Source organism: Rattus norvegicus, chromosome 12 (genome assembly GCF_021556685.1).
Source record: "Rattus norvegicus strain SHRSP/BbbUtx chromosome 12, alternate assembly SHRSP_T2T, whole genome shotgun sequence".
In the NCBI taxonomy this organism is placed as follows: domain Eukaryota; kingdom Metazoa; phylum Chordata; class Mammalia; order Rodentia; family Muridae; genus Rattus; species Rattus norvegicus.
This window is the reverse complement of record NC_141545.1, coordinates 29,437,079-29,462,820: the sequence shown is the minus strand read 5'-3', so window position 1 is coordinate 29,462,820 and position 25,742 is coordinate 29,437,079. Positions and strand designations below refer to the sequence as shown.

At 48.4% G+C, this 25,742-nt stretch overlaps 1 protein-coding gene and 1 long non-coding RNA gene across 51 annotated transcripts in view; both read right to left on the bottom strand.

Annotated features, from left to right (window-relative positions):
* Gtf2i (general transcription factor II I) overlaps nucleotides 1-25,742 on the bottom strand; it is a 75,353-nt gene that overhangs the window by 19,273 nt on the left and 30,338 nt on the right. For 5 of the 50 annotated variants that reach the window (XM_087578654.1, XM_087578653.1, XM_087578651.1 and 2 more), the window contains exons 7-17: nucleotides 24,565-24,619; nucleotides 24,167-24,210; nucleotides 20,240-20,317; nucleotides 17,385-17,444; nucleotides 15,613-15,669; nucleotides 13,679-13,741; nucleotides 7,654-7,767; nucleotides 6,910-6,975; nucleotides 5,136-5,319; nucleotides 2,910-2,968; nucleotides 1,988-2,059 (exon numbers count right to left, since the gene is read on the bottom strand). In XM_087578654.1, coding sequence (XP_087434780.1) covers nucleotides 1,988-2,059; nucleotides 2,910-2,968; nucleotides 5,136-5,319; nucleotides 6,910-6,975; nucleotides 7,654-7,767; nucleotides 13,679-13,741; nucleotides 15,613-15,669; nucleotides 17,385-17,444; nucleotides 20,240-20,317; nucleotides 24,167-24,210; nucleotides 24,565-24,619 — 852 coding nt within the window. 50 annotated transcript variants of the gene reach the window in all.
* Nucleotides 21,381-23,691, bottom strand: LOC148002291 (uncharacterized). The gene is made up of 2 exons (XR_015634765.1): nucleotides 23,472-23,691; nucleotides 21,381-23,317 (listed from the first exon to the last, which is right to left on the bottom strand). It is a non-coding gene; the product is annotated as an uncharacterized LOC148002291 (long non-coding RNA).

Genomic DNA, 25,742 nt, shown 5'->3' with positions numbered 1-25,742 from the left:
AAGAGCCTCAGTCTTGCCAAGCGAGTGCCTGACGGGCTCCAATCTCAGACCCCAGCCTGAGTTTGCTTCCTCAGCCGCCCCATGTTCTACCGGCCACTTCTCCTTTTCCTTCCCCTTCCTCTCCTCCTTTGTCAGTTCCTGGGTAAGGCCAACAACAGCCAACGGCAGTGACACTCTAGGGAACCAAGACTGAGTGAACCACATGCCACCCTACACAGGAATCGCAACGACATAATGGTGACATCCCTGATAATAAACAAGCACCATTGCTTGACGTGAGGGGCTCTGGCACACTCGGGAGGAGGCTCTAGAGCTTACACCCGACAGGAAGGAAGTCACTACCAAGGCAGGTAGGGGCCTGATCAGGATAAGATGCCTCAACTCTCAGCGGTCGGTAGATGGTATTTAGTTCTCCACTATCCTGGGGAGTGGAAAAATAAAATTTCCCTTTCCAAAAAAACCTTGAAAGCTGGATAGTAGTGGTGTATGGTTAATTCCAGCACTGGGGAGGCAGAGACAGGAGGATCTCTGTGAGTTCCAGAGCAGCCAGGGCACACAGAGAAACCCTGTCTCGGAAAAAAACAAAAACAAAAATAAAAACCAAAAAACAAAAGAATAAAGAGAGAAAGTTGAGTGAGTGAAAAGCTACTTGTGGGCTGGAGAGACGGCTTGGCAGCTAAGAGCACTGGCTGCCCTTGCAGAAGACCTGAGTTCGGTTCCCAGCATCCACATGGCTGCTAACAGCCACATGCAGTCTAGTTCCAGGGGATCCAAGACCTCTTCTGGCTGCCATGGACACCATCCATGCCAGCGGTGAACAGACACACGTGCAGGCACACATGCAGGCCACACAGCGGCCACACAGAGGATCTTCTTTATGCAATGGTAACAATCCAAAGACAGTCAGTGTCTGAATGTGTAAGGCGCAAAGCACAGCACAGCGGCTCACGCCTTTAGTTAGGGTCAGCCTGGGCTACACAGAGCAAAGTCCAAGCCAGCAAGGGCTGCATGTCATCCTTAAATAATCAAAACGAAACCAACACCCGAACCAGGTCTGAGGACATGGGAAGACGCTTGCCTAGTGTACAAGAAGCCCTCAGTTCCGTGCCAGTAACCCATAAATCCAACACCGTCAACCGGGCCTCTGATCCCAGCACTCAGGGACACAGGAAGGTGGATCTCTGAGTTTGAGGCCAGCCTGATCTACATCCATCTGCATAGTGGGACTTTGTCTCAAGACAACAAAAACAATAATAAAGCAATAATAAATAGCAAAAAAAAAAAAAAATCCAAACCAAACCAAAACAAAATAAATACTAAAACCCAAAAAACTAAAACTGGCTCTAGTAAGCCAGTGGACAGTTGTATGTCCCTGGTCCTGATGTCCTTCTCACTGGACCCAGAAGAGAAACAAATCCAAACGGTCAAATCAATACCTACACCGCATAAATAAAACTTCACGAAGCAATTACTCAGGGCTGGGGTGCGGCTCACAGGAGAGGACTTGCCTAACATCTACCGGCAGGAGGTAGAACATTTGTCTAGGGCATGCAAGGCCCAATCTACCGCAGCACAAAAAGAAAAATTAAAGAAACAATACGGAAGGTTTGGTCTATTGCCTTCTATATAGATTTTAAAACTTCTTAAATTTTTACTAAAAGCAAGGGAAACATTAGGTTAAGTCGAATTCCTTAAATGAAATAACACTTAACAACAAAACAAGTGACAAAAGACCACCAGGGCTGGAGAGACGCTCAGCAACTCGGAGTGCTCGCTGCTCTTCCGGGCGGCCGGGCTCAGATTAGGTGGCTCACGACTACCTGTCAGTCTAGGACCCGACACCCTCTTCTGCCTTCCACAGACATCTGCACACGTATCGCACGCGCACGCGCGCGCGCGCGCACACACACGCACACTCGCACACTCACATATATGGTTTCTTTCAAATCACTCTGTAATGCTTACTTCTGGGGAAGAGCCTACTTACCAAATTTCTTGCAGAAGAGCTGGTCAACCATCTTCCTCAGTTTGGTGATACGAGCATACCACTCTTCCTTCACTGTGAGGGCAGGCACACATTTTCTGGGTTTAGCAGCATTTCCTTAGTCAGATTGTTAAATGCTATGGTAATACCCTAGTTAATTTTTCTCCCTTTAACAGAAGTTACCTTTAACTCTTCAGGAGATATTTATTAATCTACATGGGGCAATTCCCACTTCATCCCGAGGAACACAAAACAAACTATACTTTACGTCCTGAATTAGATAGAACTGATGACCTTTATCCAATCCACAAATGCAGACTTTACAATACACTTTTAGTTAATTTCCTTCTGAGACAGTATTTCACTAGCCCTGGCTAGCCGGGAACTCACCAAACAGACCAGCCTGCTCTGCCTCTCATGTACTGGGATTACAAGCATGGCCAAGCATGCCAGGCAGTACACACGTGTGTGCAGGTTTGCCCAGGATTGCAGTTCATCTCTACCTATCCTCTCCTCCGCAAGTCCTTTCAACTGTCAGAGTTTACCACAGCAACAGACATGTCTCAGAGCGCAATCCACCCATCTCTGGACGGCTATTCCGGAGCTGCGTTCCTCTTCTACGGAACACTACGATTCTGGGATGCACGTTACTGAACGACCCACAGCTGCTGGTCAAAGGTCTATTCTTTTTTTTTCTTCAAAGATTTGTTTTTATTTATTTAATGTATGTTTTCATGCACACCATGGTTGTGAGCCAGCATGTGGTTTCTGGGACTTGAACTCTGGAAGAGCAGCCAGAGCTCTGAAGCACGGAGCCATCTCTCCAGCCCCAAAGGCCTTTCTTCATGAGGACATCAACTTAAAGGGGAGGATGCGGCCGCCCTGAGTGGTCACAATCTCCATGCACACGCCATGGCTAACCCACCTCCTGATGCGGGCTTGTCCAGCTGTAAATCTTCTCGTGTTGAGTTCAGAAGCTCATGTCTGAAAGGACAGAGTTAAGTGGTGAGTACCTGTCAGGCGGCATGCAGCAAGGAGACACACACACACACTGCAGTGCTCGACCGTCCAGACCGACGGCATACCAGCACACCTAAGCCAACCTCAGAACCCCGTCCAGAATAGAAGGTGCAGACTGTCTCAGAGGACGCCTCATGTGCTCACAGTGAAAGAGGTACCTTGCTACAGGGACTTTAAACTTTTTACAGTAACATAATCCTTTAATTATATGTTCTATTCAAAACTGATTTTGTTGCTTGTCTGTTTGTTTTTGAAACTCTACACATATCCAGCAATCGTATGTGCAGTGCCAGAGATGTTTTATCTTTCTGAACCATCAACCTATAAAATACGAGAAGCAGCCTGAGTGGCCCAGTCCACAGAGCTCTTGACTGGGTGGAGCTCAGGACGCTGCAATGCCTGGGGCGTGGGAGGCAAAGGCTTCATAACTTCTCAGTCTTCTAACAACGGATCAGTGTTTCGTTTCCTTCATACTCTTTTGAAACAGGACTTCCCTAGTAGCCCAGGCTGACCTGGAGCTCACTATGTAGACCAGGCTGGCCCCATACTCATCAAGATCCTCTAGCCTCGGTCTCTTGAATGGTGAGACTAAAGGTTACACTACAAACCACGACGACGTCCTGAAACACTCCCAGACGCCGGTCTTCTGGCTTTGTCTTTTTATTTTATTTTATTATTTTACTAATTTTTTAACTTATTTTTATTTCACATGCCTTGGTGATTTGTGTATGTGTTCTGTGTGAGGGTGTCGGGTACCCTTACAGACAGCTGTGAGCTACCATGTGGGTGCTGGGATTGAACCTGGGTCCTCTGGAAGGACAGCCAGTGCTCCCAAACTGCTGAGCCGTCTCTCCAGCTCCGCCCCTCATTTTAAATGTATGCCTGCTACTTCAGCTTCCTACACGACACGCCATCTATGCCTTCAAAGTGTACGCCTAAGAGGTTCCCCATCTTTGGATCTGCTGGGATCACTTTACAAAGGCCCCCTTAGATCTTAAGCAGTGCTGCAATCCTGGCCAAGAAATTAGGAAGTGGACGGAGCAGGATTACGTAAGCACAAACTGCCACACAGGACAGACAAGCTGAGTTTGATCCACGGAATCTTTGCAACTGGTAGAAAGAGAACGGACTCCTAAAACTCTAACTTCCGGGGATGGGGATTTAGCTCAGTGGTAGAGCGCTTGCCTAGCAAGCGCAAGGCCCTGGGTTCGGTCCCCAGCTCCAAAAAAAAAAAAAAAAAAAAGAAAAAAAATTAAAAAAAACAAAAAAACCTCTAACTTCCTCGTGTACATGCGTGCATCACACAAAGTTAGATATAAAGAAGTTAAAGAAACAAGCAAATATGGACTGTACGGGCGGCTGCCATCTTAAGATGGGCTCATCAGCATCGCACCTCTGACAACTGCACTGGCTTAGGAAACAGCGAAGGAAGCGCCCCTTGCTATGATTTTCCATTAGTGTGAAGGGGGCTAACACTGGCCTCCTGCTCCTACTCAGTCTTCCTTCCAAGCTTATGTTCACAGGCTTTCAATTTGCCAGATTTAAAACAGTGCTTCCCAACTTCCCTAATGCTACAACCCTTTAATACAGTTCCCCGTGTTGTGGCGACCCCCTACCATAACATTATTATTAATTTTGTTTGTTTGTTTATTTGATTTTTTTCAAGATAGGGTTTCTGTGTGTTAACAGTCCTAGCAATGATAGAGACCAGGCTGGCCTTGAACTCACAGAGATTTACCTGCCTCTGCCTCCCAAGTGTCGCCCACTGGTAATCCAAGTCTCAGATGGCGGAGACAACTGCTAGAGCGACACGGGCTAGACGGCCTGGCTCAATCAGGAACTCTGGGTTTGACTGAGAGAGACCCAGCTCTCAAAAGTGCAGTGAGCCACCATGATATTAACCTCAAGGCCTACAGACATACGAGCACACACAGGCATCTATGTGTCCCAAACACACACATACCAATCATACAAACACAGGGAAAGTTGGAAGATGAACAGATATACAATCATTCAAGTTTTTACATACAGCCTGTGATTAATTTCTGTCAGCATTAAATAAGCAAACGAACAAACAAACTGTAGCAAGCGACACAGACGAGAGGCGCACGAGTGCAGTCGCCCCACTTACTTCTTGATCACAAAGCGGATCCTCTCCTTTGCCAGCAATATCCTCTCCAGGCGAGGAATGCCGTACGTTGATGGCCTTCTAAAGGGGATCCCTTCAGGAAGGCCCTCTACATACAGATCTTCGACGTGCGACTGGAAAAGAGGGTATGGGATCGTCACCGGGCCTTTGGCTTTTATAGCTTGAGCTTTAGGATGAAAAGAGAGAGGGGCCATCATTACAAGACAAGGTCTGTGCAGCTCCACACAGGACGACAGGCGGCACGCAGCGCTCGCCGCTTTGCTATGTGGGTTACAAACACGGGACCATCGAAATTCTGGAACACAAGCATTCATTCTCTACGACTGAACTTCTAAAAGGATTCCTCTCCAGTAAGAGCATGGAAAACATTCTACATTCTTGATCTGCACCATTTATAGTGACCGCGGTTTCTTTACCCCAGGGTAACCGAATGCAGCAGTTATGGACCGTGTGGTCAAGTTTGTCAGCAAATAGAGTCCCTGTCCCACCAGCGTCACTGTCGGCTGCTGTTCTGTGGACAAGCGTGTCTGATAAACATGAACACTTCAGCCGCATCACACGCGTCAGCCATGGAGAAGACAGAGCACGAACTTTGCTCATCCCCAACGAGATACCAGGTCTACATAGCAGTTAGGATTCCTCCTGTGAGGCCAACGACCCCTGAAGTCGCTTTCAATGTATAAAACATGGTGATTGTTGTGATAATTTCAAAGCAGTTGACACACAATTACTGTCTTATATACAAAAGAATCTTGGCTGGTGGCCATGGTGGTGATTCTACCTCTCAGGAGGCAGAGGCAGGGGGATTGCTCTAAGTTCCATGCTTGCCTGGTCTACATGGTGAGACCTGCCTCACGCAAACAAAACAACCCAATAAATAACAGCCCCACCTTGCACTGCTGCGGACGGAGCACCAGGCCAGGGAGCTCCTGCCCTATTAGACGACTCTAGCTCAGAACGGGGCTGAGGGAAACGTGAACACACAGAGAGCAAGCAATGCACACCGTACCAGCCGGCCTCCTGCAGGGACTGTGCTCTTCCCAGACCCTCAGGACACCGTCTGTCCCCGTGCCCACAGGAGCGCCTGCAGGAGGCGGGAAGCGAAGACATGGCGCCCTGGCCTAGCTGTGACCTGCCTGCTGTGTGTCACCACTTCTACCCGGACTGTCTGCATTTCCTGCCTTGAAATGGGTGAACTATAGCACAAGCTACGGCCTGAACAAGAGGTGGCAGGAATGCAAAGGGAACCTGAGGCAAGGAAAGGAAAATATGCAACTCCAGACTTTCTCTCAAGATCTCCACCACATTTAAGGACTATGTTGGGGGCCGAAGAGATGGCTCAGTGGTTAAGCACTTGCTGCTCCCACAGGTGCAGTTCCCAAACGTACTGCAGTTCCCAGCTATCTCTGCACAGTGCACCCGGAACACCCATACAGCTAATGTAAACGTGTTTCTAAACAGCTTCCGAGAAAGTGTCAACCAGAGAGTATGCACCTGAGTCAGGCACGATGGCGCACACCTTTAACCCCACCCCTGGAGGCAGCGGGCGGAGGAGCATCTCTGTGAGCTAGATGCCAGGCTGGTCTTCACAGCGGGTCTGGCCATCAGAGCCACACAGTGACTTTGCTTCCACTTAATGGTAATCTGGAACTATTTCTCACGTGCCATACACGTATAAGGGACAGCTGTGAGGAAGGCTTAACTCCTCGGCAGCCCTGCCTGCCTGGCCTGAAATGAATGGCTGGTGCAGACATACCGTATTTTCTTTCAAACAATTCTTCCACTTGTTTCCGTAGGTCAGTGATGCGCGCGTTCCATTTCTCTGAAAACGAGAAGGGTCTATTTTCAGTATCACGGGCAGCTTGGCACTGGGTGTTCTCCACAGCAGACAACCAGTCCACCAGCCCACCTTAGTTGGGCTTTTTTCCTGCCTCCCCAAGGGTCTTTCCTTTTTCTGTGGTTCTTGGGAACGGCTGGAGACTGGAGGACATTTGAAACTTGTTTTTAGAACAGTCCACAGCCTGCCTCTTTGGAGCTTTCAAACGGGGGAAGATAGGCGATCAGAAAAGGCTGATCCAGTTAGGCACTGGCAAACAGCAGCAAGGTAGAGGCCCGCACAGGCCTGTGGCACTGCTGAGGCCTGAAGCTGTGGGAAAGCCAGGCTTTACTGGGAGGTGGCTGCACTTCCACAGGCTGCTGAAAAAAACCCTAACTCACGTACACACAAACTCCAGCTGGCAGGGCACTGGTCTACACCTATGCCAACGGAAACAACACCAAGGCATTTAAACGATGGACCACAAATCTAACCCACCCGGATACATACTCAGTCCCTTAGAACACACGGGCAACAGACAAAACCAAGGGGACTACCTTGGAAAATGAAGGGTAATGGGGAGCCAAATGCAGTCTACTCCCTCCCCTCGGCTAACAGGCTGCACACAGACCCACTGCCTCTGACGTCACTGCCCACCCAGAGCCCTCCCTGCTGCAGACTTACCAAAGTTGAACTCCCTCACTTTGCGCTTGCCGGCGTTGGTGGGCTCTGGGACCGGTGGGGGTGGGGGCGGCTCACTGCTCTTTGGCCTCTTGGTAGGTGGAGAATAATCATCATCTTGAGAAAGAAAATCTTTGTTACTATGGGAACCAGCTGCTGGGTGACAGCAGTTTTGAGGGCAAGTCTGGGGACTCACAAGGACTTTCTAGCCACCCCGCTGCCCCACTGCCTGCTGCCCCACTGCCCGCTGCACCAGCTGGGAACCAGATAGACGCTCATCCCGCTGATCAGTTTCTCCCCTCTTAGAATTTTCATGGCTAGAGTTATGCTCAACTCCATTCTCAAGTGTTTTGAGAAAAAAGGTTTTAAGGGAGGCAGCCATTCCACCATAACAGTATAAGTGTATTACAGAAAAAGAATGAAGATGAATCAACGGATAAACTTACAAACGGCTCAGATGGCCTCAGACAAGGGGGTTGGGGAGGAGCAGGGCAGAGGGCAGGGATAGGCTGTGTCAAACACTGCAGTTGGTTTCCCTTGGTTTAGGGAGTTTTTTCTTTTAACATTTGTTCTCTGCGGGCCTGACTCCATGGCAATGGGCCCTCGCACTAAAGCACCAGCTTTTCACTGCTGCTCTGACTTGAGACAAGGTGGCTTTGGACTTAGGATCCTCCTGCCTCAGCTTCCTAAGTGCCAGGACGGCGGCATGCACCACTGAGCTGGCTCTGTAAATCTTTTCAATAGCACAACACTTCCAGAATGAAGGAAACAGAGACGTTGACTCCTTCAGCACAGGACCATGTACAAACACCCTGCAGGATGGGGGCGCAGTACACACAAGCCAACATGTGTGAAGTCCATGCTTACTTCTGTGGCACAGAGAGGACCCCCCAAGTAAACTCTCAGTGCACCCAACACTGGGGTGGGGGATGCCTGGCCCAAGTAAGAACAGCCACCAGCATCCCGAGGAGGTCAGGACCCACACCTAAGCTGTCGGCTCTAACATCCGAAAATGGAGCTCACAGAATCTTAAGCTGTCAGTGGTGGTGTACACCTTAATCCTAGCACTTGAAAAGCACAGACAGGTGAATGTCTGTCAGTTCTGGGCCAGTCAGGGCTACACAGTGAGACCTTGTCTTAGAAAGGAAAAAAAAAAAAAAAAAAGGTGTGAGCAGGAAGATGGAAAACCCAAGGTCTTCCTTGCTACAGACCAAGTTCAAGGCCAGCTTGGGCCTTGTGACCTGATATTAGGAAAATCGACAGTACAGAATAGAAATAATTATTATTTAGGGACAACAGCTATTAGAAAAGACCACTGCAATACAACAAAATACCACGCTAATTGTTTTAAGGTGTAGTTGTTACTCTGAAGCAGACTTTAAAGTGGGACAAGCTGAAGCAGGTGTGGTGGCCCGCACCTGTGATCTCAGCACCTGAGAGACAGGTGTCAAGGTCGAGGCCAGTCTGGGCTTCCGCAGAGAGGAAAACCAGGTGTCAGGGCACCCACCTGTGATCCCAGCACAGAGACCGAGCGAAAGTTCAAGGCAGGCAATAGAGTTCAAGGCCAGCCTGGGCCACATTAGACACGGTCTCAATTTTTAAAAAAGAAAAAGGAAGCAGAGGGAGGCCAGTCAGTGGCTCAGACTGTGGCCCAAGTTGACTCTGGGTTTAACTCTTTCTACTAGGCCCCTGGAGAAATGGTCTGTTTCAAATCCAGGCTGAGGGAAAACAGCCAGGCAGATTTTCTTCCATGTCTAGAGGTTACTCCTTGGGCTAGGTATAGTAGTTCGCACCTTTAATCCCAGCCCAGAGACAGGAGGATCTGTGAGTTCAAAGCCAGCTTGGTCAACATAATGAGTTCCAGGACAGAGTTATGTAGAGAGAGACTCTGTCTAAAAGAACAAAACACAAAAAAAGCAACTCCCCACCTGTGTTAAAACCCATTTCAGAATACGAGTGGGCAGCAGTGGTGCATGTCCTAATCCCAGCCCTCGGGAGGTAGAGGCAGGAGGATCTCTGAGTTCCAGAACAGCCAGGGCTATAGAGAAACCCTGTGGGGGGTGGGGCAGGGTGCAGGTGCGGGCACACGACATGCTGATAGTTTATGAAGATAATCCATGGGACGCGAACATACACTTAATGCACATTTATTAAAGACCATCGTCTGGTTGTGCTCTCCGAGAGACATGGAGGTACAGTAACAAGCACAAGCATGGGGTGGAGGCGTGGCTCAGCGGTAAAGCAACTGCTCACAGAGCCTCGAGTCGGGCTGCTGGGTGAGGCCTCCTCTCTTCCCTTCGGAGCCAATCCTAACCTGTCACTGCACTGGTCCTCTCTGGTTATGTGTGAACTGTTTAAAGCACCGTAGGTGCTGGCTTAGACAAGAACCAGCAAACTCACCAGGCTTCCACCCTCTCTGCCCTGGGCAGGGCCTCCTTCCCATACCACCCACTCTCCGTCTGCTTCACAGGGTGGCCGTGCAGCCTCAAGGTGCTGGGCATGAAATACTGCCGCGCCCCAGGCGAACAGTGTATGGTGCAGGAGCATTACCAGGCACACACGGCTCTGACGCTGGTGGAGCTGACTAAATGAGCACCTGTCCATGGCCTGAGGCAGCCACTGCCCTCAGTATCACTTCAAAAACGGAAAAAAGAAAGCCATCCCTGGAACATGGCTTCCTACCTAAGCCGACCCTAAGCTTCCTAAAGACACCACAGAGCTGAAGAACACTGTCCAAACTCACAGTTTCATTTGTATGCAATCAACTGTTGTTTAGCGGGGCTAACAGTGAGGACTGATGTGATCCCATTTGAGTGTGCGGCACACACGGTTCTGCAGTGATGTGTGTTGGTGTTCAGTGACCAAGCGGCCAGACAGACCACAAGCATGCAGAAATATTTGTGTGGCTAAGACAAAAAAATATAAAATAAAATAACAGAAAAAAATTCCAAGAGAGTTCATTCATGAAAACAAAACATGAATCAGAAAACAAATTTACTTTAAAGCAACTTTGAGAAAAGTAAAAAACGTCAAAGCTGGAGGCTGGGCATGTGTGAGTGCATGCAAATGCCTCAATGTGGGGAATGGTTTGGGGCCAGGGCTGTTAAGGCAAGTGATATAAGGAGACAGCTTTTCAAAAGCGACCCTTTATTACCTAAGGAGACCTCTCACAAAAACAAGATAAAACACACCAAAGTCAATCCATCAACTGATCCAGCACGGGAGTGATCGAGCATGTGTGTGTACATGCATGCATACATGCAAGTGTGCGTGAGTGCACCCGGCTGCCCCCTACATGAGCTGTCTAGCCTCTGGTCATTACATAGCAGGGCCGAGGCTCAGAGTATGTGGGACAAATGTCCTGCATCTTCACTGGATATACCAAAGGAAGCGGCGGCCCACCCTAGCCCAAAACATAAGCTCAATGTTTACGAAACTGAGGGCTGAACGGTCTGATCGCTCCACGGCTGCCCAGAACTGGGTTGCTCACATAGCTGTGAGCTGCTAAAACCTGCCTCTAGCCACAGGACTGCGGCACACAAGAGCCCAGAGACCACACTGTAAAATCCGAACAGGGTTGTTTTTTCCATGTCTCCTTTTTTATAAACTACATTGGAAATGGAGAGAGATGCAACAGGGAAAACTGCTGTCCCCAGGCAGCAGGGACCTCATTTTCTCAGCCCTTTCTTCCAAGTAGAAGCGGACCCTAATCGAGGAGCTGCTCTACACACGCTTTCCCCTCAGTTAAAAGGATGCATTTCTTTATGTGCATTGGTTTCCTTTATGCGAGCGTTGGTTTCACACTTGTATGTGCAGCACATGCACGCCTAGAGTCCCTCAAGTCCAGAGGAAGACATCGGACCCCTGAACAGAAGTTATGGAAGGGTGCTAGCCACCACAGGGCCATCGAGTGCTCCTGACTGCTAAGTCAGCCCTGTGGCCCCATGCTTTTCCTCCTGAAATGGCTTCGCCCATGACAGTCGGGGACCTTTTCCCACCCCTTCAGTTTGTTCATGTGACTTTTGTGCTGTAAGATGGGATCTACTTTGCAAACAATCTTAACACAGCCACTCTACCAACTTGGGGCCAGATGGAGGGGCACACACCTTTAATCCCAGCAACTAGGAGGCAGAGGCCAGTGAGTGGATCTGGTCATCCAGAGCTACAGAAAGAGAACTTGTCTCACCCCCCCCCCAAAAAAAACAAAAAAACAAAAAAAACAAAAAGCACCATTTGGAGGCAATGCACACCTTTAAGTCCAGCACTCAGAAGGCAGAGGCAAGCGTCAGGCCTGGTCTACAGAGCGAGTTCCAGGACAACCACAACTACACAGAGAAACCATGTCTCAAAATACTAGAAAAAAACCCTCGAAATCTCAATCTTCTCCAGTTTTATTTCTGTAATTCAAAACAGCACCTATTTTTCTCATTTCTATCTAAAGAACAAGGCTGATTTACATGCTTTGGTTTTCTAGAAGTTAACTAGGGCTTTTAAATTTAAAAGTGTATGACTCATTCATGCATTTACTGTATGTGTTGGGGAGGGGTAGAAGTGTCTCATTGACAGGCTGTGGAGAGCAGGACCTGGGTGTCTTCTGTTATGGGGGTCCTGGGGCCTGAACTCAGGTCTTCAGGCTTGGTGACAAGTGCCTTGACCAGCTGAGCCACCTCGCCAGCCCTTAAAAGGTTTTTAATTAAAGGTGATAAAATTTCAATTCTTCAACTGACTATAAAGAATTCAAAATAGCTTTCAGGTTAATAACATCACGGTAATGAGAAAGACAACTTGTGTGTTAATTTGCTGAGCGCACATGGAGCACAAAGAGACCTCTATCATCAAAATCATCAACAGCTCACATCGTCAACACAATGGAGACACGGCAGACAGGCACAGCGACGGAGCGGGAGACAGAGCACACCCAAGCCTCCAAACCAAGGAAAGTTATGCTGTGGCCAGGGAAAAGGAACCAGCAGCTGTGTGGGGCTGGCGGCCAGGGCATGAGCTTTGTGATGAGAGTCTGGTATCACAGTGCAGCTGTGCTGTGCAGCACCGCAGACGTCTGCACAGCACATGTGTGTATAAATCTCCTATCAGCAGTGGACTGCCACCACCGCCAAACTCAGGGCAGCCTGGGTGAGGAGTGCTGGGAGACAGCGGGTTAAAGGGAAGAGGGGTCTGGATGACAGTGTGCACCTTTAACCCAGCCCTCCACGACAGAGGCAGGCAGGCCTTAAGAGTTCAGGTCAGCCTGGCCTACAAAACCATTCCAGGACAGCCAGGGCCTCGTAGTAAGACCCTACCCTAGGAAAAAGTTAAAATACCAAAGGCACACGCCACCTTTAACCTCAGCACTCGGGAGGCAGAGGCCAAGAGGGTCTCTGTGAGTTCAAGGCCAGTCTGGTCCACATAATAAGTTCCAGGCCAGGCAGGGCTACACAGTGAGACCCTGTCTCAAAAACAAAACAAAACTACAACAACAAAAATATTCAACTGGGGTAAAGAACTTAGCTAATGGGGATTATTTTAAAATTTAAAATATTTGTAACCACTGCTTCCAAACATTTTCAAAAGACAAATAGTATATTATTCATGAAGGAGGAGTATGGGGGTGGGGGGTTGCTTTCAAAGTTACTGACCAAGTATGATGGCATATGCCTACAGTCTCAGTTATACTTGGGAAACTGAGGTAGGAGGACGGCAGGAGTCTAAGAGATTGAGGCTGCCCTGGGCAGCCTTGTCCTCCCCACACCAGACTGAGATTCGGGGGGCTCCAGCTTTTCTTAAATTTCTCATATCATAACCCAAAATATCCTGAAATCTGCATGTGTGTGGATCTAAATTTGGATGCCTTTCCCTTCAATTACTACAGCGCAGTCGTCACCCAGAGCAACTGGGGAGCCCTGCTGGGGCGTGGGCTGCTCTGTCCCCAGCTTCCTCCAGAATGGATGAGATGCACACTCAGTGTGACTGTGACGTATATGCTCATGACCAGAAGGGAACTCTTGGAGTCAAGGCTTAAGGAACTAACCTTCAATGGTCACCTCAACTTCAGGGTCCTCACTGGTTTCTGAAGGGACATGTTGAGTAGAATCTTGAAAAAAATAAAATTCTAAAATGACATTCATCATTCAGCATATCCGTGTGCGTCGACACTTACTGTCTGGGACTCCAAAAGAAGCCTACGATAAAATGCAACTAGCATTTGAATTCATTTCACGTTCTTTAAGAATATTTGACCCTTGATTATAACTGGGGATAAAAGAAGAAAACAAAGCGCTGGAAAATGTTACGATAATCACCAAGTTACCTGCTTCGGCGGACTCTCGAGCGCATGATCCTGGAGGAATGTGGCTACAGCAAACTCACAGTTGTTTCCTGGCTCTACCCGGAGGATGCCAGTCAGAGCAAATAAAAACCTGCTTTGCTTTCTAGTCTGCAACTACAGCTCTTGCCTTCCAGGTACCCTAGCAGTGGTTTACACAGTTAAGTGACACCACTATCAACTTTTGCAGAGGAGACCTTCACGACAAGGGAAAGCCAGTGACAGGAGTGCATGGCTGCAGTTTGCAGGGTCCTCGACTGAGGTCTGTGTTATTACACAAAAACGGACATCCACGAAAAGAAAGGTTAGTGCTGGGCACGGGCATTCCGTTAGTTCATTAGCTCTTTGCTCTGCAAAGGTTGAGAGGTTAAGTGATTGGCCGGACGGGCAGCCGCTGCTGTCAGTCAGGGATAGAGCGCAGAGAGAAACCAAGCGCGCTCAGCTGTTAACACTGGAACACAGCAGCAAGAATTCGTCAGAAACAAGTCTCCCGAAACCTGGTACGTATTGACAGACTCATGAAAAACCATGAAGCAGTCTGGGTGCTGATGAACCATGCAGGTCCTGTTGACAGCAGTACTCTCTCTCCCTAAGACCTACCACAGAGGATCATTAGATCGCCTCCCCGTGCCCGCCAGCAAGCTCACCACAAAATCAATCACGTTTCAAGAGCATGTCAAGTATTTCTTTTTGTTTCCTTGATCTGAGACAGGATCTCACTATGTAGCCTGGGCTGGCCTGGCACTTACCATGTAGCCCAGGCTGGCCTCAAACTCATGGGTGATCCTCCTGCCTCAGCCTCCCAACTGCTAGGATAACAGGTGTGCGCTACCACACCTGGCCAGACCATCAATATCTCTGAGAGAAACGGATTCCTACTAGAAAGCCTACCTACTTCTGCAACTGAGTGTGCAAAGTCAGCCCATGACTTTGTTAGGATCACCCCTGCTCCACCAGAAGAAGGTAAAAGGTCAAATTCACCATTTCTTAAATAAAATGAAACAACAGATAAAAGAAATGCAAAGTTGCAAGATAAATCCCCACCCCCACCATGTTCTATCAACAGCAGCTAATACGAGGGACACAGATTCTGAAGCAAGAGCTGGCTACCTCAGCAGCCATGTCCCTGGAGGGCTCCAGGCCCTCTGGAACTACTTCAAACACTGAGCAGGGAGGGCGTCAGGCCCCATAACGCTCCCTGGCTGTATCAGCTGAGGGCCGGGTGATGAGGAGAGCTCAGAGGCCAGCAGAGCAGCAGCCATCCCTGAGGTGGCTCCTGAGGTAGCTGTGGGTGTGACAGCGCTAAGACGACGGAAACCTTCTCATAAGGTGTATCTGGGAATGGCAGACAGGACACTTCAAAGTCCAACAGAAGACAATGGGGATCGTTTTCAATCTAGAGCTACTTGTCCTCAGTGTATGCTTCCAGCACGGGAACAGCAGCAGGCCAACCCACGAGCATCACTGACGCGGCCAGGCCTGTCAGCACAGTGAGAGGCACCGGACGCCTCCTCTCTAGAAAACGAAAGTGTGGGCCATGAAGGCCCGCAACACCACCATCTCATCTCCGGAGAGTAGGTGTGGGGGTTACCATCTGAAGAGCAACAGATGCAGAAAAATCTAGGCCCTTCTTTCCTAACCTTCTGCTGGCACTTCCACTTCCGCTCCCTCGTTGCCTTCTGAGGAGTGATGGCTTCCTAAAAAGAAAATGAAGAGTATATACTAAACCAGTAAAAAAAAAAAAAAAATCTAACAGTAAAAGAAGAAAAACTAGGTGACCATATAACTTTATATAGCAAGCATCTAAAAAGACTTAAAAAACTCGGTAATAAAATCAAACAATGTTTTCTAACTCAGAAAAACAACTCCTCTATTTGGAAGCTGAAAACTTCTCAAAGTACAGACACCCAGAACCACACTGCAGGGCTGGGATTCGGCGTGGTCGCTGTCCCCACGTGCCACCTTGCTGAGGGATGCTGGGATCTGAGGAGCAGGACACTGCAGGAACCATGCTCATCGGCCACTGACTCACAGTCCAAGACCAAATCAGAAGAAACCCTTTCTCTGCCTGAGGCTAAGCTAACTGGAGGCTTACTGTTTGTGGAGTGTCCCTCCTTGCCTCTGTAGAAGCTACAGACACTCTCACATCATTCCATCGGAGTTGTACTTTAAACACTTTAACTAAATCTTTGGAAACTATTTTTACTTCAAACACATTTTAGTTTAGGAAAGAGCCTGCCTGAACATGGGACACACATCCAGCCTCCTGTCAGGTCAGACAGCGGGGAGAGCAGGTCATCCTACTACAGCCAGGGGCCCAGGCGCCATACGAAGCTACCAGCCAAGAGGGCCACTTAGAGTCCGGGGCACAGCCACCCCCAAGTGCGCCAATCTCTTAAGTGTTGAGGCTGGGACAAGGGAAAGAGGGAAAGGCCGTCATCACCTGCCTGCCAGGACAGAGGAGCCATGGGCTGGGCAGCAGGTCTCCTGACAACTGTGCTCAGCTCATTCCTGGGGCTCTCACGGCCAAGCTTCAGTCAGAGTTGCTGTGCTGTGGTGCTCTGGTCCGCCATGCTGACGGCCTTGCTCTACAGTGGGAGCTCACGAGCTCACTCACAGCTAAGAGTAGAACTGCGGTCACAAGGCAGCCTATGAGCAACGGGCAAAGTGCGCCTCCGCTACACTCTTCTACCTTTTGTACCTAATGTTAGCATTTATGCAGCTGTAAATTCTTTGTGCAATGTCAAAAAAACAGATGTGAAGCCAAAACCCGTGAGAAGGGGGAGCGGGCCAGCTGCCCAACAGGCGTGGCCGGGACACTGAGCGCAGACAGGGGAGCTGCCCACGGGCACGATGAGTGCCCTCTGCTCTAGGACAATCTATAGACATAACAGGCACAACTATTTACATCATACGGCAAATCCAAAGAAAAGAAACCTCATGAGATCAAAGCCAGAGGGGACAAAGGGAAAGCCACCACTAACAGGTATGATCAGGTCTGGGAGCATAGCGACAGTCACCCAAAGGGTCAAAGCACGGGGGTTTAAGGAGAACGTTTGCAGTCCTTTCCCAAGCTAAGCATCGACGCGGACTTATCACTATCCACACTGCTAACCCGACAGTCACAACCTGACTATGCTGATAAAGGTATAAAGTGTACTTTACCTTCAATGGGAAAGTGTGTCATGTACCCATTTCGAGATTCATTACTAGATTCACAAAAGGGAAAATTGGTTTTTGAAAAATTTTGCTTGTGAAGTTCATTTATGTTTAAAAAAAAAAAGGCCAATACATTTTTTTCCTTTTCCATTTGGAAAAGAAATATAGTTATAATTATTAAAACAGTCTGTCCAATATAAAGAAACAGTAAATACGAACAGGATGTGGGAGAGCACAAGTGGAAAGGCGATACCTTGCAAAGCCTTCGAAAGGGGGAGCTTTTCATCAACATCATCAGTTTCAGAAGGGCCTGCTTTGGAACACAAAGATAAGCTTCAAAAGGGATTTCAGAGCACATGTCGGTCACATTAGTGCATGTCTGGGTGGGCTGTATGGAATGGTGGCCTTTTTAGAAATAAAAACAGGCAAACAGATGATGTTAGTGAATGGTCTTGGCAATGGGGAAAGGAGTGCTGGGTGGAGGGCTATGCACGCGGGTACGGGCGATGACCAACTGGATGGTATGGAGACCATGGCCTGTCTGCAGTGGAGGCTCTGAGGGGTCCAAAGGGAGCCCAACGCTGGCTGCTGCAGAAAGTCACAAAGCTTCAGCCTCCCCAGGCTTTCTGGAGGACTTACACTAGCGGTAGGTGCCATCAACCCCGCAGAGCACAACCGAGGCGCTCCTGGGCCACCATATTTCTCAGTACTTGGCCCAGTGTTTCCATCAGTAAAAGTATTATGAAAACAGAAGGGCATTACTTGGGAGAGACAAAGAGGGTTCAGGTACACAAGAGCAAAGAGACAAAGCAGAGCCACAGGGTCATGGTCCCAGTGAGATGTGAGCATGGATGAAGATGGCAGAATGAAAGTCAGTTCACTAGGGAGCATGCAGCATGGGAACCAGGCACCCCAAAGTCACAGCTTTAGGCAACACATTTCACAGTACAAGTCAGTGCTCGTGTGAGACAGTTAGATGGAGTTAGACAGAGTGCCGGCTGGCCCACAACTTCTTGTCTTGCTGCCTCTGCCTTTGGAGTGCTGAATGTAAATGTGCTCACCGCAGCCAGTCAGTCTGCCTGGAACCACCCACTGGGCTAAATAAGTTTTTTGGTAATTAATCAATTTAAAGAAACAAAGCACCAGTTCAATGGCTGCTTTTTTTTTTTTTCTTTTTTTTCCGGAGCTGGGGACCGAACCCAGGGCCTTGCACTTGCTAGGCAAGCGCTCTACCACTGAGCTAAATCCCCAACCCCCTCAATGGCTGCTTCTTAACATAAAACAATTCACAGTAAGACATAGCCTGTAGCATCAGCCCTCAGGAGAATAAAGAGGAGCCTTAGTTTCCGGAAGCTGGGCTCACAGCAAAATCACACAGCCATAATAAAACAAAGCATGAACCCAGACCACAATCCTCCAACACAGCACAAAGAACACCTAAGGCAGCAGCTCTCACTCTTCCCAATGCTGCAGCCTTTAACACAGCTCCTCAGGCTGTGGGGACCCCAACCATAACATTATTTTCGCTGCTAGTTCATTAACTGTAACTTTGCTACTGTTACAAATTGTCATAAATATCTGTGTTCTCTGATGCTCTTAGATAACCCCTGTGCACACAGGGAATTTCAGTGACACACGGCACGGGCACGGGGCATGTCAGGAAGGACAGGCAATGCAGACTATGGGGTGGCTCAGGCAGGGGCAGAGCACCTCCTTGCCCAGCAGCTCAAGGCCCTGAGTTCAGTCTCCAGAACAAAAGGGGAGTGAAGAAGAGAGAAAGACAGAGGGAGAAGGGCAGAAAGAAAGAAGAAAAAGGGAAATGCCCACAAGGGACTGCTCTACTCACCTGGGGAGTAAATAAACAGCTGACCTTGCAACAAAGGCAAACTAAACCCTCAGGAGGCGGAGGCAGGAGGATAAAAGCTAAAAGTCATCTCCTGAGCTACATAAGGAGCCTGAGGCCCGAGATCCAGGATACCCCGACCCAAGCCAAGCAAACCAGCGAGCTGTCCAACAACTACACACCAATGAGAAGCAAGGCCAGGAGTGGTGGTACACACCTTGAACCAAGCACTCAGAAGGCAGAGGCAGGGGGATCTCTGTGAGTTTGAGGCCAGCCTGGTCTACATAAAGAGTACCAGGACAGGGAGGGCTATATAATAGAGACTGGTTTCAAAAAACACCGAATAAATAAAATGTCACCTTCCTAGTAGGGGACTGGGAGAAGGGGAAGGGAAGGACATATTCACAGTAGGTGATGAAGAAGATGCCAATGTAGAAAATCCTAGAGCTGGGGATGTTTTATGTAAAAGATCGGTCTACCTGTTAACCTTATGTTCACAGGAGCAAGGCATTATCAAACAAGTCTAGGTGTTCTGCAACATTTTAACTCTAAAAACATAAAAATAACCCTTCTCTGAGCTTTAAGTGACAGTAGCAGGAAGAACAAGCCGTTCAAAATTAACTGCAAACGACAGTGGGCCAGAGAGAGAGGTCAGGGAGTAAAGGCACGGCCGCCCAGCCTCATGAGCCGAGCTCGACGGCCCACCTCCACACACACACTAGGTTGTGTATGAGCCCTACCCCAGCGTGTTTTTTTAATGAGTGTCACCGACACTCAGCCGGAAGTTTACACAGATATCTGCTCACTGAAGAACCATAAAAAAAAAAAATCATTCCAGATATTTGTAAAGCACTCCCTATCCAGTAAGCCTTCTTACTTTTAGGAAAATCAAGTCTACCAGGCAAGTGCAAGCCAGAACTTGGTGAGAAGTTCAAGAAGCAGAGACAATCAAGTAGCCACTAAAGCGTCTGTGTGTCTAAGGCTAGCTCTCCCTGTTTATGTGTAGCTCTGACTGGCCTGGCCTCCCAAGTGCTGAGAAGACTACCCAGCATGTGTGGCCATGCCACAATGAGACTGCTACGATGACCCAGATGACCGTACAGGTGAAGATGGGCTACATCTCTAGATTGAAGATGGGCTGCATCTCTAGATTCCCGACTGAATGGGAACCGGGACCCGGCACCATGGCAGTCTAGACTTGTTCAGAGAGCCTTAAATGCCACCAGCAAGTGTCAGGAAGAGAGACTGCATTAAACAGTTGTTACCTTGAATGTTATACTGATAGTAATCGGGGTCTTCTGACTCCTCCTTCACTGTCACAGCGGCCATTTCCAGAGAAATGCCTACAAAACAAGTGACAGTGTCCGGTGTGTGTCACAGCTCCAGGGCGCTGTGCACTGAAATCCTCACACATTTTAAAGACTCTGAAAGGGCAAATGTTCATTAGGTGGGTGCTGAGGGAGGTCATCTGCAACCCAAACAAAGGCACGGTTTCAGTGACTGACAGACTGACAGGCAGGCAGACAGACAAACAGACCCAACAGACCCGCACTGACGTCACAGTAAAACTCAATCAGCTCTATGGGAAAAGGTGGCAGGGAGCAGAGAAGCGAGGCTACCTCACCTTGCTCTGTCAGAACAGACAAAGGTCACTTTAAAACAGGGTGCCCATGGGACAGAGGGCCTCGCTGCTCTTGATGGAGTAAACTCCACTCACAGACAAAGACTCCATCACTCAGCGTCATGGAGGCGAAGGAAGGCCTTGAACATGCCCACACAAGCTGAACAATTTACTCTTACCTCACCACAGGCTGAGCAACAGCCTCACCCCCTCACAGGTCAAACGTAAGAGCCGACACTACAAACCCTCCAGAAAGAAACCTAACTGTAAACCTTATTGACTTTAGGTTGGACAAATATTTTCTAGGTTAAAAAACAAAAAAAAAAGAAAACCTTGTCCCTGGTTCAGAGAGACACACCTGTTAATTATAGCACCCAGAAAGGGGGCTGAGGAGGATTAACCGCCTGAGTGATACAGCCACTGTCTCAAAATAAGAATAAACCACAAAGGGGGAGGGAGGACGGGCAGGAGGTTGTGGGAGGGGACAAGAAAAACTGTAATGACATCTGTGCATGAAAAGGCCACGGGGATAGGACTGCAGACAGGGATGGGGGTTAAGAGCATGTACTGCTCGTGAGGAGGTCCTGGGTTCAGTACTGAGCACCCATCTTTGGCAGCTCACAAATGCCTGTAACTACAGCTGCAGGGGATTGTGATGCCCTCTTCTGGTCTCTACAAGCACTGCACTGAACTAGCTCACCCACAAGGACACGCTGACACACAGTTACAGCTTCTTTAAATCACCACTTACTTACTTATTTATTTATTTATTTTTGCTTTGAGACAGAGTTTCACTGGGTAGCACTGGCTGTCCTAGAACTTGCTCTATAGACCAAGCTGGCCTGGAACTCAGAGATCTGTCTGCTTCTGTCTCTCAAGTACTTGGGACCAAAAGCCTGGGCCACCATTCCAGCTTTAAAACTTCCTTTATTGCGGGGGGTGGAGAGATGGCTCAGTGGTTTAAGAGCATTGTTCTTCCAGAGGTGGCACACAACATCTGTAATAGAGTTCCGAGGCTCCCTTCTGTTGTCTGAAGACTGCTACAGTGTAATCACATGAATAAAATAAATCACATCTGTAATGGGGTCTGATGCCCTCTTCTGGTGTCTGAGGATAGCTATGATGTACTCATATAAATAAAATAATTAAAAAAAAAATCCTTTATTGTATATGCATACAATATGTATGTATGTATGTATGTATGTATATATAAAATGCCACAGCGAAACCCAGCACCTTGAATTCTGAAAGTAAAGTTAAAGCCTATAAGACCTCAACCCTATATAAAGAACTAGAGAGAGAGAGAGAGAGAGAGAGAGAGAGAGAGAGAGAGAACACAATGAAAAAGAGGCCATGAAATTTCAAGAGAGCATGGCAGGATACATGGCAAGGTTTAGAGGGAGGACAGGGAAGGAATAAATGATATAATTACATTATAACCTCAAAAGTAAAATAAAATTTTTAAATGAATTAAGGCAGACAAGGTGGCATTACACCTTTAATCCCAACACTTAGAGAAGAAAAGGCAGGCAGTTCTCTGAATTCAAGGTCAGCCTGGTCTACATAATGTGTTCCAGGACAACAAGGACTACACAGAGAGACCCTGTCACGAGAGAGAGAGAGAGAGAGAGAGAGAGAGAGAGAGAGAGAGAGAGAGGGAGGGACAGAGACAGAGAGACAGAGAGAGAGGCAAAGAGAGAGGGAGGGAGGGGAGGAGGGAAAGAGAATATAGTGATAATTAAAGAGTAAAAAATGGGTTGAGGATTTAGCTCAGCGGTAGAGCGCTTGCCTAGCGAGCACAAGGCCCTGGGTTCGGTCCCCAGCTCCGAGAAAAAAAAAAAAAAAGAGTAAAAAATGGGGCTGGAGAGATGGCTGTTTGGTTAAGAGCACTGATTGCTCTTCCAGAGGTCTGAGTTCAATTCCCAGCAACCACATGGTGGCTCACAACCATCTGTAATGGGATCCGATGCCCTCATCTGGCATGCGGGCATACATGCATTTAAAGCACTCATGTACATTAAATACATAAATAAGTCTTTTTTTAAATGTCTTAAAATCTTTTTTAAAAAAGCCATAACCTTGAAAACATAGAAACTAAAATTTACTGTTTTTTAAGTTTCAAAGACACCAGAAAAGAAAATTAAAGACCACGCACAGACTGTAAGAAACATCCGCAAGACCAAATCTGACTTATATCCAAATACACGCATGACTTCTAACAAGCGCAGGTTAGAGAGAGAACAGGACCTGGGAAGTGATTCCCTGGTCAAACGCCTGCCACACAGACAGCATCAGGATTGCAGTCTGAACTCCCAGGACCCATGTGCAGCTGGACATGGTGGTGCGTGTCTGCAGCCAGCTCTCTACAGCTCGATGGGAGGCAGAGAATTCCTGGGCACTCGCAGGTCAGACACCTGCCTTTGTGGTAACCACACACTCAGACCAGTACTTGAGGTTGTTGTCTGACGTGCCTGGGGCGCCCATATTCTCTCCTCCCTTTCTGTCCCTCCTCTCCTCTCTCTGGCTCTCTCTCTACACACACACACACACACACACACACACACACACACACACACTAACAGCTAATGAGTCCATGACAGAAGTGTTCAGCATCATTATTCTCTCCTCCCTTTCTGTCCCTCCTCTCCTCTCTCTGGCTCTCTCTCTCTACACACACACACACACACACACACACACACACACACACACACACACACACACACTAACAGCTAATGAGTCCATGACAGAAGTGTTCAGCATCATTATTCTCTCCTCCCTTTCTGTCCCTCCTCTCCTCTCTCTGGCTCTCTCTCTTCACACACACACACACACACACACACACACACACACACACACACACACACACACACACACACTAACAGCTAATGAGTCCATGACAGAAGTGTTCAGCATCATCTCCCACGAGGAAATGACAATCAAGACCACACACAGCGAGAGAGCTTGGGAGATGAGATAGCTCAGTGGTTAAGAATCCCTGCTACAGGGGTTGGGGATTTAGCTCAGTGGTAGAGCGCTTGCCTAGCAAGCGCAAGGGCCTGGGTTCGGTCCCCAGCTCCGAAAAAAAGAAAAGAAAAAAAAAAAAAAAAAGAATCCCTGCTACACAACCCTGGGCACCAGAGCTTTGTATCTCAGAATTCACATCACAAACGAACCGAGCCTGCCAGTGCCTGCAACCTCAGCTCAGGGGGAAGACACAGATCACTCACTGAGCTTGCAAGCTGGAGGCCCAGATCTGAGAGACGCTGCCTCAGAGGAACAGAGTAGAAGCCAGTGGGCGCACAAACTCCTACCCCATTCCCACTCCAACACATAAATACACATTTCCAAACAGGCACACATACAAGATTAACTAATTTAGGGGCCCCTCCTACACTGGAACTGGGTAGAGTAACACATGCCTGTAATATCAGCGCCACTGAGACCCAGGCAGGAGCTCCTAAGAGGCCAGTCTGCTCAGCATAAGGAGACACAAACTAGTGACTCAAACTGTAACCGTCTCAACCAAGGAAAAAGCTTTCCTTTTCTAGATTCTAAGAGTGCTAATACATACCAGAATCTTCCGTGGGCTCAGTTTTCACTTTGATGGGGCCACAACTGAAAGGAGGAAGAAACATGGATCATGGGGTGCATCTGGTTGTCGACAGCTTCCCCGACATCGAGACTCGGCTAACAAGGGTCCTAACGCACAACTGCAGGGCCGAAACCCACATTCCTGGCATCGCACACCTATGCAGCACTTAGGAAACCAGGGCACAAGTGTTCTGTCACGAGACGACCCTAGGCTTTTAAAAAGTAAGGATTTTTCTAAAAAAGTAAATTTCACACTTTCACAACCAAGCGTTTGGCTGCACACCACACTTCTGGATGTGTGCAAGACGTGTGGCCCTCAGCCTTCTGCTCCTGCTAACTCTGGGGCAGGCGCAGTGTTGCTGGGAAATGATGGCTTACCTTCCACCCGGAGACAGCATGGGCCTGTCAGCATCGGCCGCCATCACTCGACCACCTATGAGGCAAATTACATTCAGGCTCAATGACATTTGCTTGTTTGTCTGTTTCTGGTTTGGGGGTTTGTTTGATACAGGGATTCTCTGTGTAGCTCTGGCTGTTCTAGAACTCACTCTATAGACCAGGCTGGCCTCCGACTTAAAGCCACCTGCCTCTGCCTCTTGAGTGCTGAGATCAAAGGCATGTGCCACCAAAGCCCCCACATCACAGTCCTTCTGTTGCTGTTGGTTTGATCTTGAGATTGGGTCTCATGAAGTAGCCCAGGCTGGCCTAACTGTCCACGATCTCTCACCTCACACAGTGCCAGGATTACAGGCTCATGATACTATGCCCTGGCTTGTGGGGACTCAAGGTGAGGTTGGGAGGACCAAGAGACGTGCAAGCGCAGACAGCCCTGAACTCCCTGATCCAGTTGTCACTGCACCAAAAGGCAGCTGATGTAAATATGACCCTACTCAAGGTCAGTGGATCTCTTCCTGGGGGCTTTTGTCAGACATGATGGGTATGGTATCAGGTGGATAATGATCAGTTCTCCAACCCGTGAGACACTGTAAAATGGTGAATCATACTGCAATTAAGAGAAATGTCTTGCAAGGCTTGTAGGTATACAGGGAGTCCAGGCATTTGGGATACCGAGACAGTTCAAAGCCAGTCTTGACTACACAGCAAAGTCCTGTCTCACCCCTGCATAGCCTACCATGTACAGGTCCCCTGGCTTGCATCACATTGTGGAGGGGTGCTGGTGGGGTTAAGCCTGCAACCAATCTTACATAGACCTTCCTTTGAGAGCCAAGAATCTATACAGCCCAAATGTCCCTCAGCACAGGAATAAGCAAACACATCTGTCTTTTATCTATATCACAACACGGACGAGAATGAAATAGCCTATGTGGAGCGCAGGGGACTCAGAAGCCTGCTCTGAGTTTGGGAACAGCCTGGTCTATAGCAAAAGGCCCAGGCCACCCAGAAAGCAAGACCCTGTAGCTGGTCTTTGCTATTTTGTGGGCTCTTTTTTTCTCCCACCCTTTACCGCACCTGACATGGTTTCACCGCTAACACTATAGGAGAGAGGAAAGGACAAAGGGAGAGAGAGATCCCTGAATCTAAGCTCTCTCCTTTTG